Source organism: Solanum tuberosum, unplaced genomic scaffold, assembly GCF_000226075.1.
Source record: "Solanum tuberosum cultivar DM 1-3 516 R44 unplaced genomic scaffold, SolTub_3.0 scf00510, whole genome shotgun sequence".
NCBI classification, from domain to species: Eukaryota; Viridiplantae; Streptophyta; class Magnoliopsida; order Solanales; family Solanaceae; genus Solanum; species Solanum tuberosum.
The window spans coordinates 22750-40045 of NW_006239425.1; the positions used below are offsets into that span (position 1 = coordinate 22750).

Sequence of the window (17296 nt, forward strand, 5' to 3'; positions counted from 1 at the left end):
TAAAAAAAACACCCCACAAAAAAATATTAGCCAATAAAATGTATATCGCTTGTTTATTAATTAATATTAATAATGGAGCAACAATTACAGGTGTGGCTATTGGAGCAGGTTGGCAAACATATGTAGCTTACATTAACATAGTATGCTACTATGTATTTGGGATTCCTTTGGGTCTTATTTTTAACTTTTCCCTCGACATGGGTGTTAAGGTATTGTAATCACTCTCCTTCTCTACAATAAAAACACAACTTATATTGGACTAATAAAAATGGATATTTATTTTTCGAAAATCTAAAGTACAAACTAATCTCTGTTCTTCTACTCATTCAGTATTGACTTGACATAAGGAGAAATAAATAGAATCATAATTTTATTACATTACCTTTTGAATATAATAAATTCAAACATTAAGAAATGACTATAATTAATAAAAAAGGTAAATTAGGAACAAAATGATAAATTATTTCTTGATTTTTCAAATTGGACAAGTAAAAGTGAATATATATATATTTGGTATATTAGACAGAGAGAGTATTTCATTAAGGTTAAGGGGAATATTAAAATCAAGTTATTTCTAATTATAGAAAGATACTGTTCCATGTATATCCTTGACAGAGGGAAGGAACTTTTAAGTTAAGTGGATGGAGGCATTAAAGGTAAAAGGAAATTTTAAAATTAAGTAGACAGAGACATATTTTATCACGATCCGATTCACTGGGCCGTGCAAGCACCTACTCTAACACCTAGGTAGGAGAATCGTTATCACACATACAATCATGCACGATCACAAACATCATGAACAATAACACTTCCACAAGTAACATAACTGATTCATTATATGAGATTATCAACTTATTATCATTATATATGCATTCATATATTCTCCCCATTATACATACCCATGTGATACAACAAGCAGTAAACATAAATACCTATATCTATTGGACAACACAAATCATCCTAACAAGGAAACTCAAAGCTAAACAAGACTAGAGAGTCACCCCTAGCCATTATCTCATCTCGTGCTTTAACACTAATAACAATAACCTATAACCATTCAGACTCTATGTTCAAAGGTCTATGCATGCAATCTCTAAACATTTACAAGATATAATGCAGTAAAACGGATTTAACTACTCAGTTGAAGGAAATCTAGCCTACTTGAGCGTCAAGCATCAACTGATGAACTTCTGATTCCGTGAGAGCAAACCATGATGAACAAGAACCGGAATTCCTTAGGTTCTTACCTTAATTGCACAATAATTCTGCCCCCCTCGCCCCCCCCCCTCCTCATTGCTCCCTTTCCCGTCCCCCTCATTGCTCCCTTTCCCGTGTGCATTTGGAGGGTTTTTTGGAGTAGTCCTCATCTATTTTCCCCTTTCAAAAGTGAGAGGAAAGTATAAGACTACACATTAATTAGGTTGTAGAATTTTCGTCAGCCGGCTATAGCGGCACCACCATAGCGAGAAGCCTCACGCTACGGCGGGCTAACGTCAGCCTGACCCAAAAATCATCGTGTGCTCAAATTTTAAAAATTCTTACACCATATTTCCAAAACTTTGAGACTCCGTATTAGGTGTCCTTTAATAACAACGGATCAGATCGTTACATTTTTAGAGTGTGATACACCTCTTAAGAAAAGTAATTCATGATATTAGTTAAAGGATAATTTGTCTATATTATTCTTTTGTTTCTTCCCAAACTTTTTTAAAAACTAGATATGTAGTTGAAAAACTCATTGAATAAAAGATAATTTTGGAAAGAAATAATTAATACATTTTTAATTTTTTTAAAATTCATTCATTTTTGGAACATAGATAAAGTGTCTGAAATTCATTTATTTTGGATCGAAGAGAGTTCCTTCTTTCTATTTTGAAACGAACTAAAAAATAAAAATATTTTACATAAGTTAAAACAGAGGAAGTACAAAGTCAAAACAATGTTGGGAACATTATTATATATGGTTCTTATCTTTTCTTTTGGTTTGTATTTATATTTATATATTTATATACTATAAATGGCAGGGCATGTGGACCGGAATGTTGTTAGGAACAACACTTCAAACCAGTATTCTTATTCTCATGATTTCCAAAACTAACTGGAATAAAGAGGTAATGTCTTGCAAATCCATCATGTATAATAGTGTTTTTAAAAGAAAAACATTGTTTAATCATTTCCATTATTATGTGAGCCTGTTTGATCATGTTTTTGAAAGATCAAGAGTTTTTTTTTACTTTCAAAAAATGCTTAATTTAAAGAACAAGGTGTCTATCCGAGATTTTGTAAAAAAAATAATTGTTTAAATGAATATAGTTTATATATTATTAGGAAAATGAATCTTATCGTTATTTAAATGAAAATTAATGATATGTTACTATGATCATATTAGAAAAAAAAACGTGTTTATACAGAAAAGGAACAATATGTTCATCAGAAAAAATGCAATTTTGACCCAAATGTAACAATAAGAACATTTTGGATTAAAATATTAACAACGAAAATATTTTTGGATCAAAGTATTAACAAAGGACATTATTATTCAATTTCACATAATGTAAGTACATTCTTTACCTTTTTACGTTGAAAAATATAACTTAATAGGTACCAAACAAAGCTTACTTCCTACTGTACATGAAAATGTTATCAATGTACTTCATTTTCCCACTTGCTGCAGGCTTCCGTTGCTGAGAAAGGGTAAAAGAATGGAGAGGTAGCAAATGATTAAGGGCTTATTTGGACATGACTTTGTTGGGATATACTATTAATCATATGGTTGAGTTATAGTATTGATTTTAATCCTTTATAAAGACTTTAATTACGTTTTATGTAAATTGTTACAATAAAGTTTTTGTTTGAATAGATCATTGTGTTTATATGTGTGTCCATTGCTTATATAGTAGACGATTTTTGGGTATGGAGTTGCTTAACTCATACGCAGAAGATTAAAATTGTCGGTTCTTATAAGTCATAAATTAAATGTTCACAATCAAAGATGAAATTTGACAAACATCTTGATGATTGTAACACAAGATTAAAAGTAATTCAATCTTAATTATGGGAATGGTAAAATTCCAACTTCTTGTGTTAGTACATTTTGCATGTATTGAACGGACCAAATTGAGATATGCATTTAGGTTCTGAATTTCAATAAATAATATCTCTAGTCCATTAAATGAGCTTATACTCTTAGTCTTGATGTAGTTATTATGATCTGTGTAGTTTGCTTTATTATTTTCATCTATTAAAAGGTGAGACTCTATGATGAGTCAAAAAATTTTCTAATGGATTGGATAATAACTAATTACATTCGTGAATTAATAATTAGCTGATAGAACCATATCTTGGATATGAGAAAGAAGACACCCCTTTATGGTTGCTTATAAGTAGTCACGTGAAAACCCTGCAGGTGGATTATATATGTATATCCGTCATGTGAATTAATTTAAGTCATAAAGATAAAGGATTAATTAATCAATGGATTAAAATTTTTCTAGTAAGTTTAATTTTAAATTGATTGGTGTCGGTAATTCTAACATGGGGAGTTAAATAAGTTGTAATGAAAAAAATTGAAATTAAATAGAGGAGTGCAGTTGCAGATTTTTAGTGGTACAATCTGTGATTTATTATGATATGGTTAATTCATGCTTTTTACGAATTAAATATTATAATTGGAAGCCTCTGCTAATAAATTTGTGGTCCCTACTATGCCTGATTAATTGATCGAGTTCGGAAAAGAAAAGGATTGTTAGTATTTTTTTTCAGCTTAGGAATAAATTGTTTTTGACTTTTATTAGTTTAAAAGAGAAACTTTTTCTTTCCTTAAAAGAAGAAAAAAGAAAATAACTGCAATGTTTTATTTCCTTAGAAGATGAAAGAAACAAATAATAGTGTTTAATGGTTATTAGTGGCTATTAATGGTGTTTAATGGTTGTTGATTACCCTTGGTGTTTAATGACTTTCTAAATACACTTAATGATATTTAGTGGTTGTTGATAACTATTGACATGGTTAGAACATTGAGGAGAACTACCTCATATGTAGATGAGGATCACATTTTTGTTGGCTTTCAGGATGTTGTACAAACATTGCTAGCTGAACTTCTCAAAGCAGAGCCTCGTCGAAGCATCCTCTCCATTTATGGAATGGGCGGATTAGGCAAGACCGTACTCTTGCCAGAAACCTCTACACAAGTCCTAATATAGTCTCAAGCTTCCCTACACGCGCTTGGATATGTGTTTCTCAAGAGTACAACACAATGGATCTTCTTAAAACTATCATAAAATCCATCCAAGGTTGAAAATTTCTTGCCCACACAAGACTTGATTAAGAAAGTTAGTCAGAAATTAGTAGAAGACTGCAATTCTGGAGTCCCAGTCCCTGAACGAGTTGTGTGAAAGCTACAAAAGGTTAGAGTTTCACAATTTATTTAGATTACATTATTATGCTTTTATGTAAGTTTGTGATTCTGAAAAATGCTTCCGCTGTGCATATTCTAACAAATTTAAATTAGGTTGAAAAGAAGTTGAAATTTTGTTTGGACAAATTATTTGAATTTTTAAGTTGTATTTTTTGATAAACATTAAAACTCTTTAATTTATGAAAACTATCAAAATTTTCTCAATTCTTATACGAACTTTATCAAATGAGCAAATCATGTCTCATAGAAAAAGTATCAGAATATCCTAAGTCTCCGCATTAATAAATTACATATCTTCATATTTCTTGTATAAATAAATGTTTGTGATTGTATGTTATAACAAATTTTCAAAAAAGAAAGGAGGAACTTATTCTTTCAAATATAAAACGATCTCGGGGATGGCCAAAGAGTTGCGGATTTCAATGTGACAACCAATTTGAGCTTATCGAGGAGATGACACATAATTTTATAAAGATTTATCGATCGAATTAATCAACAATAATGTTAACTAACTATTCTTTAATATTATCCTTACACATTATATAAATAATTTCTTCTCAATATTTTTAAAAAAAATTAAAAGTGATAGATATTTTTTTCAAAGGATAATACTCAACAAGATAGAATTAGCCTTAATGTTTCTCTACTCATTTATCACTCAAATTCTACAACTCATTGGCCAACCTATTGAGAATTTGAGATTGCAGAATGGTGTCATAGACTTAGACTCCAACTAAGCGTACTTGACAGATTGTTCACGTTTTTACTATATCAAGTCAACTAAAACTCCAAGAATCACTAAGAGAAATAAAAAAAGAACACAAGAGAATTGTTAGGAAGAATTTATAGAGATTTTAATTGATTTTTGCTTGATGATTTTTCATATGGATGTTCCTCTATTTATACGGTTAACTTAGGGACTAATATGTAAATAATAATTACTATGTAAGTTCCTCCGTATTTATATTTAGGTCTATTTTCTAGATCTCTCTACATAACTAGAATATTCTAGGACCTTCTATGCAATTCTATAATCTTCCCTGAGAGATCTCTATATTTCTCTAGAATCATCCAGAGGGAAAAGTCTTTCTCCTATGTAAGCCATCCACATGAGCAACATTTAGGCCATATGACATTTGCGTGACACTTATATGACATGATGATGTGACGGATCATCACAATGGGAGAATATTCTAGGACCTTCTATGCAATTCTATAATCTTCCCTGAGAGATCTCTATATTTCTCTAGAATCATCCAGAGGGAAAAGTCTTTCTCCTATGTAAGCCATCCACATGAGCAACTTTATGCCATATGACATTTGCGTGACGCTTATATGACATGATGATGTGACAGATCATCACAATGGACAAGTACATTTCTCTTTGGATGATTCCTCAACTATTTGCCCATGCAATGAGATTCCCTATTAAAAAATTCTTCCTCAAAGGTGAAGTATGAGGAGAATAGAATGTATAATATGTAATTTTTATAGGCGATTTTTTTTTTTTTTCAAAAAAGAAAAGTTAAATACGCCATAAGTCAATTAATGATTTCAAAAGGAGGTATTTGTGCATTTCGACCTTAATGCACATTGCGCAGGAAATAATTAACTTCTTGCGGTGACCTCATTTAATAAACAATTATGTACTCCCTTCGTTTTGATCATATTTTCTTACACTTCCTTTAAGAAAACATTACTCCCTCCATTTCATATTAATTGAATTGTTGAGGTATTTCACACATTTTAAGAAAAGAAGATTAAGACATAAATTAGGTATAACTTTCCATTTTTACCCTTATTAATTATTATCAAATTTATGATTAAAATAACTAAACATTAATTAATAACTAATTCCAATACTGACTAATGAAGGGTAAAATTGGAAAACATTTTAAAACATTTTTAAAGTAGTCTAGAAAATTGAACAATTAAGTTAATTTGAAAAATGAAAAATGTCTCAACAATTCAATTAATATGAAATGGAGGGAGTAATTAAGAAGTTTTTTTTTTACTATATTACCCTTATATATGTCTGAAAATATAATACTTTCTATATCTTCTATTAATTGATCACTATAATTTATACTAAAAAACTATCTCATATTAATTGATCACCTTACTAAATAAGAAAGCATTAGTTAAATTTTTTCTATATTACCCTTGCAATTAAATCTTTTTTAAAGTGTTCACATTTGTTTGTAAAATTTTCGATAAGTTTATTAAGGGGTGAATTAGTAAAATTATCTTCTTATTTATGATTTTTTAAGTACCCTGCAAAATGGAAAGTGATCAACTAATATGGGACAAAGAGAATATGTTTCTAATAAATATTTATTTTATTGAGGTGTTTGTACTTTATAGCCTTAAAAAACAAGTATAACTACCAAGAATAAAATAAAAATAATAATTAATATTATCTTGAACTTCTAAAATAACAATAATTTGAGATAACTCATTTTAAAAATCAGGACAGACAATTTGAGATGGACAAGTCTAAAATGCAGGTAAATGAACAGGGAGTGAAGTAATCTATAAGGAAGGACATGGATAAAAAAGAAGAAGAGTAAACACAAGCAATCATGCTCCTTGTAACTTAAGGAGACTGAACTAGGCACCACATCAATACTCGTAACTTAAGGAGACTGAACTAGGCACCACATCAATACTCACAAGTGAAAGTGATACGTCTTTGTCACATCCAAACATCTTCATATCTTTGATTGAATGAAAAATTCCTTATCACATCCAAACATTTCCATGTAGTCTTTCTTCAAATCTGCTTGAACAACAATTCCAGTGCCACATTCTGTATCATACAACCAAAACATATCACTACGTCTCAATCCTAAACTAGTCAAGCAAGGTTTTCCCCAACTAAAACCAGCTTCATTAATAGGGAATCCACACAAACTCGATGCCATGCACACATCTACTTGTTCATTTTCTTCCCATTCTAGTATTTCTTCATGAAACTTGGACGCTAGGGTATATATGTCATCACTTGATTTCTCAAATGATGTGTTAGTCTTTTGTATTACGTCCTTGAGCAATAGTAAAATGTCTTGTAACTCCATTCCTGTTTCACCTTATATGAATTTAACCGGAACTTCAATAGCAAAATTTCCAAAAGAGTTTTTGTATCTTGGAAAATCAATCTTACCACGTAAATTCAACTCAACCTGACTGACTCATTTCAATAACTTACCTGGCTCAACTCAACTCAACCTGACTGACTCATTTCAATATAAAACAATTTAAACAAGTGCAATATAAAGAAAAGCTTTTTAAAAACATGCTATAAACTCTGTGTGTATGCAAAGATACAATAAATCTGAGATGTATGTAGAAATACAAATGAACTGATGTATATAAAAATACAATAACTGTTGTGGGAGTTTCTCTAACCGATAACCATCACATAAGAGCTACAGTGATGATACAAAGATCAACCTCATGGTGCCAGAGCATCCTATACCTGGCCAAAGGTATAGAACCTGAACTGCCTAATGGATCCACTAGTCTAATTTGAAAAGGATTCATCTAAAAAGTATGAACCTCTTCTACCCATGATGGTTACATGGTTCTATGGGGGCTGTGGGTTCTTTGAACGCTCCCACAATTCGGTGCTCAATACTACTCCCAAAAATATACTGGCTCTTATGTTTTTAAATAATTGTATTCTTATAACTCAAACAAATATAAAATACATAAATCAAATACATAACAAACTAAAATATTGATATTTTAAATAAATATTGAAAGTGTGACTGAGGGGTCCTATTAAATGTCAAAATATTGACATTTTGAAAAATTTTCCTAAAATAATATAACAAGTAAAATGGCCTCGAGGAAATAAATTATTACGACAATCCTATTGGATATTTGACGCGTTTCATGACTTCAATCTGTATTCTTGTGCATTAGTAATACTATAAGAAAAATTCAAAATTATTAAATGTGAATTTATAAAAAATCAAACAATATATGTTGTATGGATACTAATATAGATTACTACGATCTACTAAATTTCAAATATGAAAACAAAATCACAAAAAGTAGGGTAAATGGGGAATAGGGTGTGTTTTTAAATTTTTTTACCGGAGTAAAAAAAAAGTTCCAATGTGGCCTAATTTGAGAAATAAAAGGAAAGAATTTTAATTATATTAGGATACAATTTATTTTCTAAAATATTGACATATTGACATTTTTAATAATTATTTTAATGTGTAGATTTTTTTAATAATTATGTTAGGGATTGTGACTAATTTGCTAATTTTCCCATTTTTTATTTATATACCCATTAAAAAATATATATGTTTGGATTATTATATTTTTATTTAATATCTTTAATTATTTCAAATGTTAATCGTTGTTTAATAAATATTTTTTCTTTAATCTCTCTTCAATAAATAAAAAAATGTTAGTCTAAATAATTCTAATATTAAAATATGTATATGTGCTTTTATTTAGATTTTTATGCTAACTAGTTTGTATTTATTACTTTGAGAAAAATTATTACTAAAAGCAAAACGAGAAAAATATACTCAATTAATATTTGAATGGATAGAAAAGAACATAAAAGGTCGTGCATTTGAAGATCAAATTGATAAAAGAATCTTGATTTTGGGGTGATCAATCAATTATCATGATTTGAATTGTTATGAGATTCTTGGAAAGGATTTTTGAGGTTGATTGAAATTGTTTCTGGTAGACCAAAAATACTTATTTGAGAAAAATTATAAAATAAGGTGTTTGTCTAATCAGTAAAAGTGTCTTTAAAGTTTAAACGGAAGTAAAAATAACTTTTCTCTTATTGGAAGAAGCTAAATTTGATTTTATTTTAAAAAAGTATTAAGCAGAAGAAGAAACATAAAACTATTTATTTCAAGACAAAATTATATTTGTCATATATACATATTTACCAATATATCTCTTATACTTGTTTATTTTTGTTGTGATTTTTTTATATGTAGTGATTTATTTTGTGAAATGATTTTTAAATTTATTTTGCTTGATATTTTTAATTATATTTAAATCGTCATGTTAATATTATATCTATGTTTAATTTATTTTTTATCATTTGTGCAATATTGATTGAAAATTTGAATATGTACATTTTCATTTAATAACAATAAAAATTTAATTGAAAATTCTATAATAGATAATTAAAATAAATTATCTCTATAAAATAATCAAAATATTAAAAGTGCATTGATACTTTCCCTTTTTCGTAATTTGACTCACAAAAGTATTTTTTTTAAAAAGATTATCCAATCACAATTTGCTTAGCAAAAACACTTTTCAAATGAATTAGCCAACACAAATTACTTTTTTTTTTCAAAAACACTTTTTTTGAAATGTTATTTTTAAAAAGTGCTTATAAAAATAATTAGTTATTAGCAGTACTGCATGCCAAACATGTTCTTTGTTTGTAAGAGCCTTCGTCATTAATATATAGCCTTCATGCGTCAAGATTGGATCCATTTAATGCATTTCTTATTAACCTTTGTTTTATTAAAGGTGGTCAAAAGGTCGATAACAATAACATATTAAGTAAAAATTCTATAAGTGGGGTATGAAAAAAATAGAATGAACGTAAATCTTATTCGTACTTTGTTGAGATAAGAGGTTATTTCAAATAGGTCTCTCGCTAGAATAAAATGTATCAAATAGTTTAAAAAAAAACGATGATATAAATATGAGAGCAATGATAACAACTCATCAATGTGAAACGGAGATTGATACACAACTAATAGGGAAAGTATAGTAACTCAGAGCAAGGAAAAAACAGTGAAAGTTGAAATTGAAGAACAAGAAACAACAAAAATAGTGCTAATACTACTAATAAGAAGGAAGATCAAAGAGATAGTTTAGGTATGAAACTCACACTCTCAATAATTTAGGTATGAAACTCAAAACAACAAAATAGTTTAAGTGTGATTTTGACATTTCATTTTGAACCATATATTTTCAAATGAATGAAGTTTTACCAATAATTGAAGTCCTATTAAATTAATGAGATAAGTGTCAAAACACTTAAACTATCTCTTTTTAGTATCAGACATAAGCTATTGGGAGTGTGTCATGACCCAACCCACCGCTCCATGCGAGCAGTACTCTAAAAATATTAAAATATTATCATTTTTTGGGAAGGTGTGGGGTTTTTTTTGGGGGAGGGGGGATGAAGTATGAATTTTTTTAAAATATTTATAAAGGAAATTAAAAAAAAAAAAAAAATTTTTTTAAAATATTTATAAAGGAAAAAAAAAAAAAAAAAAAAAGAGGCGGGGGGAGGAGGTGGTGGAGTGGGGTAAGAAAAATTTATTAAATTTTATTTTTGAAAAAGTAATTTCTTTTTTTTTTGGGTAGTAATACTTTAATATTTAACTTTTAATTAATATTAATGATTTATTTAATTTTGTTAAGCTGAAATATATTATTCATGTGGAATATCATGTGGCAAGGTTTGTTCAAATAAAGAAGTGAGTGTATTACACACACAGTGATGTGTGTTTCTCAACTAATAAGTGAGAGTTTAGATATAAAACTTACACTTCTAATCTTTTCGGTATGAAACTAAAAATAAAAAAAAGGATAGTATATAGGTGTGTTCTTGACACTTATCTTTAAAATGATAAAAGTTTTTTAAGTGTGTCAGATGAAGCATCCTACGTCATATAGAACGTGTATATCTATTTATTTGACTTTATACAAATTTAAATGTCTAGTTATACTCCCCGATAATTGGAAGGCATAAATACAGCCAGGACAAAGTTAAGAAAAGTTTGACACTCCTATAACATGTTATAGGAGAAGGTTTTCTCCTTCCAATTAAACAGTAAAAAGTATTTCTGAAAACAAAAATTAAGCACATCCTTTCAGAGAAATGGAGGAAGATTATCACCATTTGCCTTCTTTTGATTCTGAGCATGATATACAAAGAATTGATGGAGTCAAAACTTTCCTCCATGAATTCTATATTGAATCCAAGAAATTATGGAGTCTTTGCTGGCCATCTTGGAGTCCATATGTCAATACTCAATTGCTCAAATCACTCAACTCTTTGCTGTCCATCTTGGAGTCCTACAACTTGCTGCTGTTTCTGTAGAAAACTTTATTATTGCTAGACTCTGTTATGGTGCTTTGGTAATCTATTACTTCCTCCGTCTAGGACTTGCTGCTGTTTCTGTAGAAAACTCTATTATTGCTGGACTCTGTTATGGTGCTTTGGTAATCTATTACTTCCTCCGTCTCAATTTATGTATTTTACTCTTTTTTTTATTCTGTTTGTCTCATAAGGAGTGTTTCTGTTTGTATCTGTCAAGACTCAGTGGCGGATTTAGAATTTTCACTCAGAGGATTCGAAAAAATAAATATAAATGTGTGTACTAGAGTGCAAAGTATAGGAATTGAACTTGCAAAGTTCAGGAATCGAACCTGCAAACTTGGGATAGTACCCACGCCCAAGTTGCGCAGTCCAGTACCATTGGGCTATCTCTCCCATTTGTTGGTTAAAAAATAGTATACGTACCAAAATATAAAAAATCTACCCTATATATACAGTGTAATTTTTTGTCGAGGGGGTTCGGGTGAACCCCTGGCGCCCACGTAGGTCCTCCCTTATGTCAAGTGACACACCTTTGTCGAAAAATTATACTCCCTCTTTTCAATTTGTTTGACATACTTTTATTTTTAGTTCATTTAAAAAAAAAAATGCCCCTTTCATTTTTTTAGAAACTCTTTAATTTCAACTTATCATACGGCATGTTAAGACAACAAGATTAAAGAGTATTTTGATACATTTGACATATCTTTAATTTTAGACCACAAATTTCAAAAGTTTTATTTACTTTCTTAAACTCTATATCATGTCAAAATAAGTCAAACACATAGAAGCAAGGGAGATATTATATAGATAGGTAAAAGTTTGGTTTTTTATATCAAGTGTTAACACCTCTTAACATATGTTGAAGATTGAGTGCAATGGTTAATTAAGGTATTGCGAAATTTCCTTAAGGTTGTGTGTTTGATCCTAATTAACAACATAATTATAATTTTCTGTTATTCCTTAGTGAAAATCTTAGCTCTATCGCTATAGCGAGTATTGAATATGCGAAAAGAGATGTATCAACGTGCGTTGTACTATTGTGTATTTGCTATAAAAACACAAAATGTTTAGGTTTCATAAATTTTTAAAACTATAGCTATGTATCATAAATATAATATAAATGTTTGTCACGTATGTATGTAGGTAGTTTTTGTGAAAAATGAAATGTCTATTCCAGAGAAACCTTCTCTGTTTTTATTTTAAATAAAGATGGATAAATTAAGTACAGTTTGATGTTTAATTGGGAATATATATCATTAATTTGAAAATCTTACGAAAAATATTTGATCTTTTTCTAACAGTTAGGAATGGGAAGTGCTTTAGAAACACTTTGTGGACAAGCATATGGAGCTAAACAAGTAGACATGTTAGGTGTTTATTTGCAAAGGTCCTTGATAATACTCAACACAACAGTATTGGCCTTAGTATTTTTCTACTTATTTGCCAATCAAATTCTGGTACTCCTTGGCCAGCCTATGGACATAGCAAAATGGGCAAGTAAATTTTCTCTTTGGATGATTCGTCAACTATTTGCCTATGCTGTGAACTTCCCTATTCAAAAATTCCTTCAAGCCCAAAGCAAGATGATGGTTATGGTCATTATAGCCACAGTCGCGCTAGTTGACCATACCCTTTTGAGCTGGTTTTTCATGATGAAAATGGATCTGGGGCTAGTGGCTGGAGCTGTAGTGCTAAATGTCTCATGGTGGTTCATGGCACTTGCTCAATTTGTTTACATTTTGTGTGGGACTTGTGGTGAAGCTTGGTCTGGATTTACTTCCAAGGCATTTGAAAATATTTGGGGATTTGTTAGGTTGTCACTTGCGTCTGGTGTAATGATATGGTAAGTCTCTTAAAAAACATGTTTATATATTATGTCTTTACGTATTTTTTTTAGGTATAATACATAACCCTTAACTTGGTTTCAGTTGACAATTATGACCTTTAACTTTTGGTGTGCACAAGTAGACACTTAGGGGTCGTTTGGTGTGAGGTGTTAAAATAAATAGTGATGGGATAAATTTCTTGTATCTTGTTTGGTTGTCATGTTTGGGATAACTTATCCCACCATTTATATCATAGTGATGGAATAAGTTATCCCATATACATGATGAGATAAGTTATCCCAGGATAGCTAATCCAGAATAACTAATCTTGGGATAACTTGTTCCCAACCAAACGAACTTGTATAAAATTGAACAAATAGACACATTAGTGCTACATGACATCCTATATGTCAATTTTGTGTCCTACGTGTATTAGCCACGTAGGATACATGTGCCTACTTGTTCATTTTTATAAAAGTTTAAGTGTCTACTTGTGCACATCCAAAGTTGGAGGACATTAATGACAGCTGAATCCAAGTTTAAGGGTATATTAGTGATGTATTATGCCTTTTTTTATGTGTACTCACCTCGTCCCAAAATATTTGTCACATTCCATATTTTTCGAGAGTCAACTATATAAATTTTAAAATATAAAATTAAGCTAATCTAATTTAGATAAAAAAAAATTAAATTAATTTCGAAAAAAGGCATAATACATCAATATGCCCTTTGATTTGGCAGTAGTTCACATTTATGCCCTCCAACTTTGGGTGTGCACAAGTAGACGCATAAACTTGTATAGAGTTGAACAAATATACACACACATCTTTCATGGAAATTGAGTCATATGTGGTGTCCTACGTGTATTATGTCATGTAGGACTCATGTATCTACTAATTGTTCAACTTCATACAAATTTAAGTGTCTACTTGGGCACACCCAAAGTTGAAGAACATAAATGTGAAATGAGATCAAATTAAAAGAGAATTGTCACTATCTTTAATTTCCTCTTTAATTATTATATCAGAAATTGACATGCAATTACTTGGCACAAATTAGTAACTAATAATTCTTTTAAATTTGTAAATTGTGTAGCTTAGAGTATTGGTACTTCATGGCTTTGATTCTCTCCGCTGGATACGTAAAGGACGCAAAAATTGTTGTTGACGCAGTCTCCATATGGTGAGTTTACGCTGGTTTGAATTTAAGACTTTATATCGCATGTTTAAATGCAAATTTAAATGCAAAATGCAAGCTTAGACGCTACAATGCCTAATATTAATGGCTATGGTAGATATAGTGAGAAATTTGCTTTTGTAAATAAAACTTAAAAAGGATAATTTATGGTTTATTCTACAAAGCATGTCGCATTAGCAGGATTCATGAAAGAATTGCACCCCAAGAAGTGTGATACATACGAATAATACATAATTGTGCCCTTTAACTTGACCTCATTTCATATTTATGCCCTTCAACTTTGGGTGTGTACAAGTAGACACTTAAACTTTTATAAAGTTGAACAAGTAGACACATGAGTCCTATGTGACATAATACACTTAGGATACCCCGTATAACTCACATTGTCACGTAGGATGCCACATATGATATGTGTGTCTATTTGTTCGACTTTATACAAGTTTAAGTATCTCTTTGTGCACACGCAAAGTTGAAGGGCATAAATGTGAGCAAAGATCAAGTTAAATGGCATATTTATGTATTACTGGTGACATGTATTTTCACTTTAATTTATAAATCTTACTATCTTAGATTAAAATGTGTTTATATGAAAAAAAATATTTAAAATATATGTCGTTTTCAGGCAGCAAACACTAAAAATTATTTCTCAATCCATTAAAAGAAAATATTAACTCTTTTTACTATGCTTACTTTTTTATTCGATGTTTTGCAGCACCAGCTTACTTGGGTGGATGTTCATGTTGTGCATTGGTTTTAATGCAGCAAAAAGGTTGGTCTGTGTGATATTTTTCTTTTTTTTAATATTCAAATTACGTAAAATTTGATCAATATCTTTTTATCAAGTTGATATGAGAAGAATTATAATTTAAGTAATATTTTTGTTTTGGTTTTTAAATATATAAATTTTAATTTTAGAATATCACTACTAAGAATTTTTTATTTTTTCATTGAAAAATATTTAGTGGCTATTTTCATAGATATTTTTATTGAATCAGTGAAAAAAGAAAAAATAGTAATATTTTCACAAGAAAAATAAGAAAATTTCTCAATATTTCAACGGAAATCTATTTTCCATCAAGCATTTTTTCAATTAGCTAGTTTGTTAGGACGGAAAAATCATATTTTATAGCATAAATTTCTCATTGATTCGCGATGGTAATTTATTTTGTCTCTAGTAGTGTACTGATTTGATCTAATCCAATTTAACTTCGAAGGTTAGTCAATTTGACTCTTCAAAAGTGAAATGTGTCACATAAATTTGGCCAAAAGATTATTATTCTAAATCAGTTGATTTCTCATATTGTCATTCAACTAATCGTTATTATCTCTTAAAGTCACTTTCTTAGTCGTTTAAGAAAAATAGAATCAAGAAGAATGGTCACATTTTGAGATAATAACTATTAGTTATATAACTATCTAAGAGATATCAACCCGATTCTGAATAGAGTAATAAACCTAAAAAATGAATTTGTTCTTTTTGGTGTAGTGTTAGGGTGTCAAATGAACTAGGAGCTGGGCACCCCAGAGCAGCAAAATTTTCAGTCCTAGTGGTGTCAAACTGTCAATTACTTCACTTTTACTTGGAGTGATAATTACAATAGCACTTTTTTTTGCTTGAAATCGATATCTACCTTTGTTTACAAACAATTTTGAGGTTCAGCAAGTCGTGTCTGAACTTACCCCACTTTTAGGAACTACAATTATGCTTAACGGTCTTCAACCTACCCTTTCAGGTATATTTTCTTTGTCTCAAAATACTTATAGTGTTTTTTTTAGAGAATCAAAATTAATTACTAAATCTTTGGTTTTTTTTTAAAAAAAAAAGTCTCGTCTTTCTCAATTCTTTCCTTTGATTTTTTTAATTATTTTATAAAACGCGCGATAATTTTATTCATTCAAATAAGGTGGTTTTGCACCATGCTATCCTATAAACTTATAATTTTGCATTATATTATCCTATAAATTATGTTTCACGCCCTTAAAGAATGTAATCCTTGTTAGGCATTTATTTTGACTTCAAGAGGTAAAAATTAAAGATCAGCCCATTTAAAAGACAAGAATTACTGACCAGCTTATTAAAATGACCAAAATTAAAGATCAATAAATTGAAGGATAAATCATGTAACTAAATGATACATATAAATCATGTCTTTAGGGACACCATTTAAAAGTACATTTAGAGAAATAACGTTTATATATTTAACTAGCAAGTATAATTATTTTAACTGATCGATCAAATTTTAATACAAGATAAATGATTTTAGGTGTGGCTATTGGAGCAGGAAGGCAAACATATGTAGCTTACATTAACATAGTATGCTACTATGTATTTGGTATTCCTTTGGGTCTTATTTTATGCTTTTCCCTCAACTGGGGTGTTTGTTAGGGTTTTGCCCTGATTTTCTTTCCTTAATTGTAAGTTTATTTTTTTTTCTTAAAGAAAAGTCAAAGTATTAACATAAATGCTTGAACTTTTTCTAAAAGGAAAATATAATTTTCTTCTATATTTGGTTTATTCTTTCCTTAGAGGAATATTTTGGAGATCTATAAATTGAAGATCCCTATTCTCATAGCATAACACAATAGAATCCATAATGTAGTCGTTTAGCGAATTTTGTTTATGGGGAGATTTAATCTCTCAACAATTATAATATTTTTTTCTTTTAAATTAGTTTTCATATTAATAATATTATGTTTTAGTATCGCTTTATTTGTCATCTAATTTATCACCGTCTTGATTGCAAT

At 29.6% G+C, this 17296-nt stretch overlaps 1 protein-coding gene and 1 pseudogene across 1 annotated transcript; both read left to right on the top strand.

Annotated features, from left to right (window-relative positions):
• LOC102582846 (protein DETOXIFICATION 32-like) overlaps positions 1–2698 on the top strand; it is an 18405-nt pseudogene extending 15707 nt beyond the window's left edge.
• Positions 2699–11416: 8718 nt separating this feature from the next.
• On the top strand, positions 11417–16140 carry LOC107058389 (protein DETOXIFICATION 29-like). The gene is made up of 5 exons (XM_015304047.1): positions 11417–11650; positions 12830–13371; positions 14450–14536; positions 15264–15320; positions 16038–16140. Exons 1-5 carry the CDS (start codon positions 11417–11419, stop codon positions 16138–16140), a joined length of 1023 nt encoding a protein of 340 aa, XP_015159533.1.
• The last annotated feature ends 1156 nt before the right edge of the window (positions 16141–17296 follow it).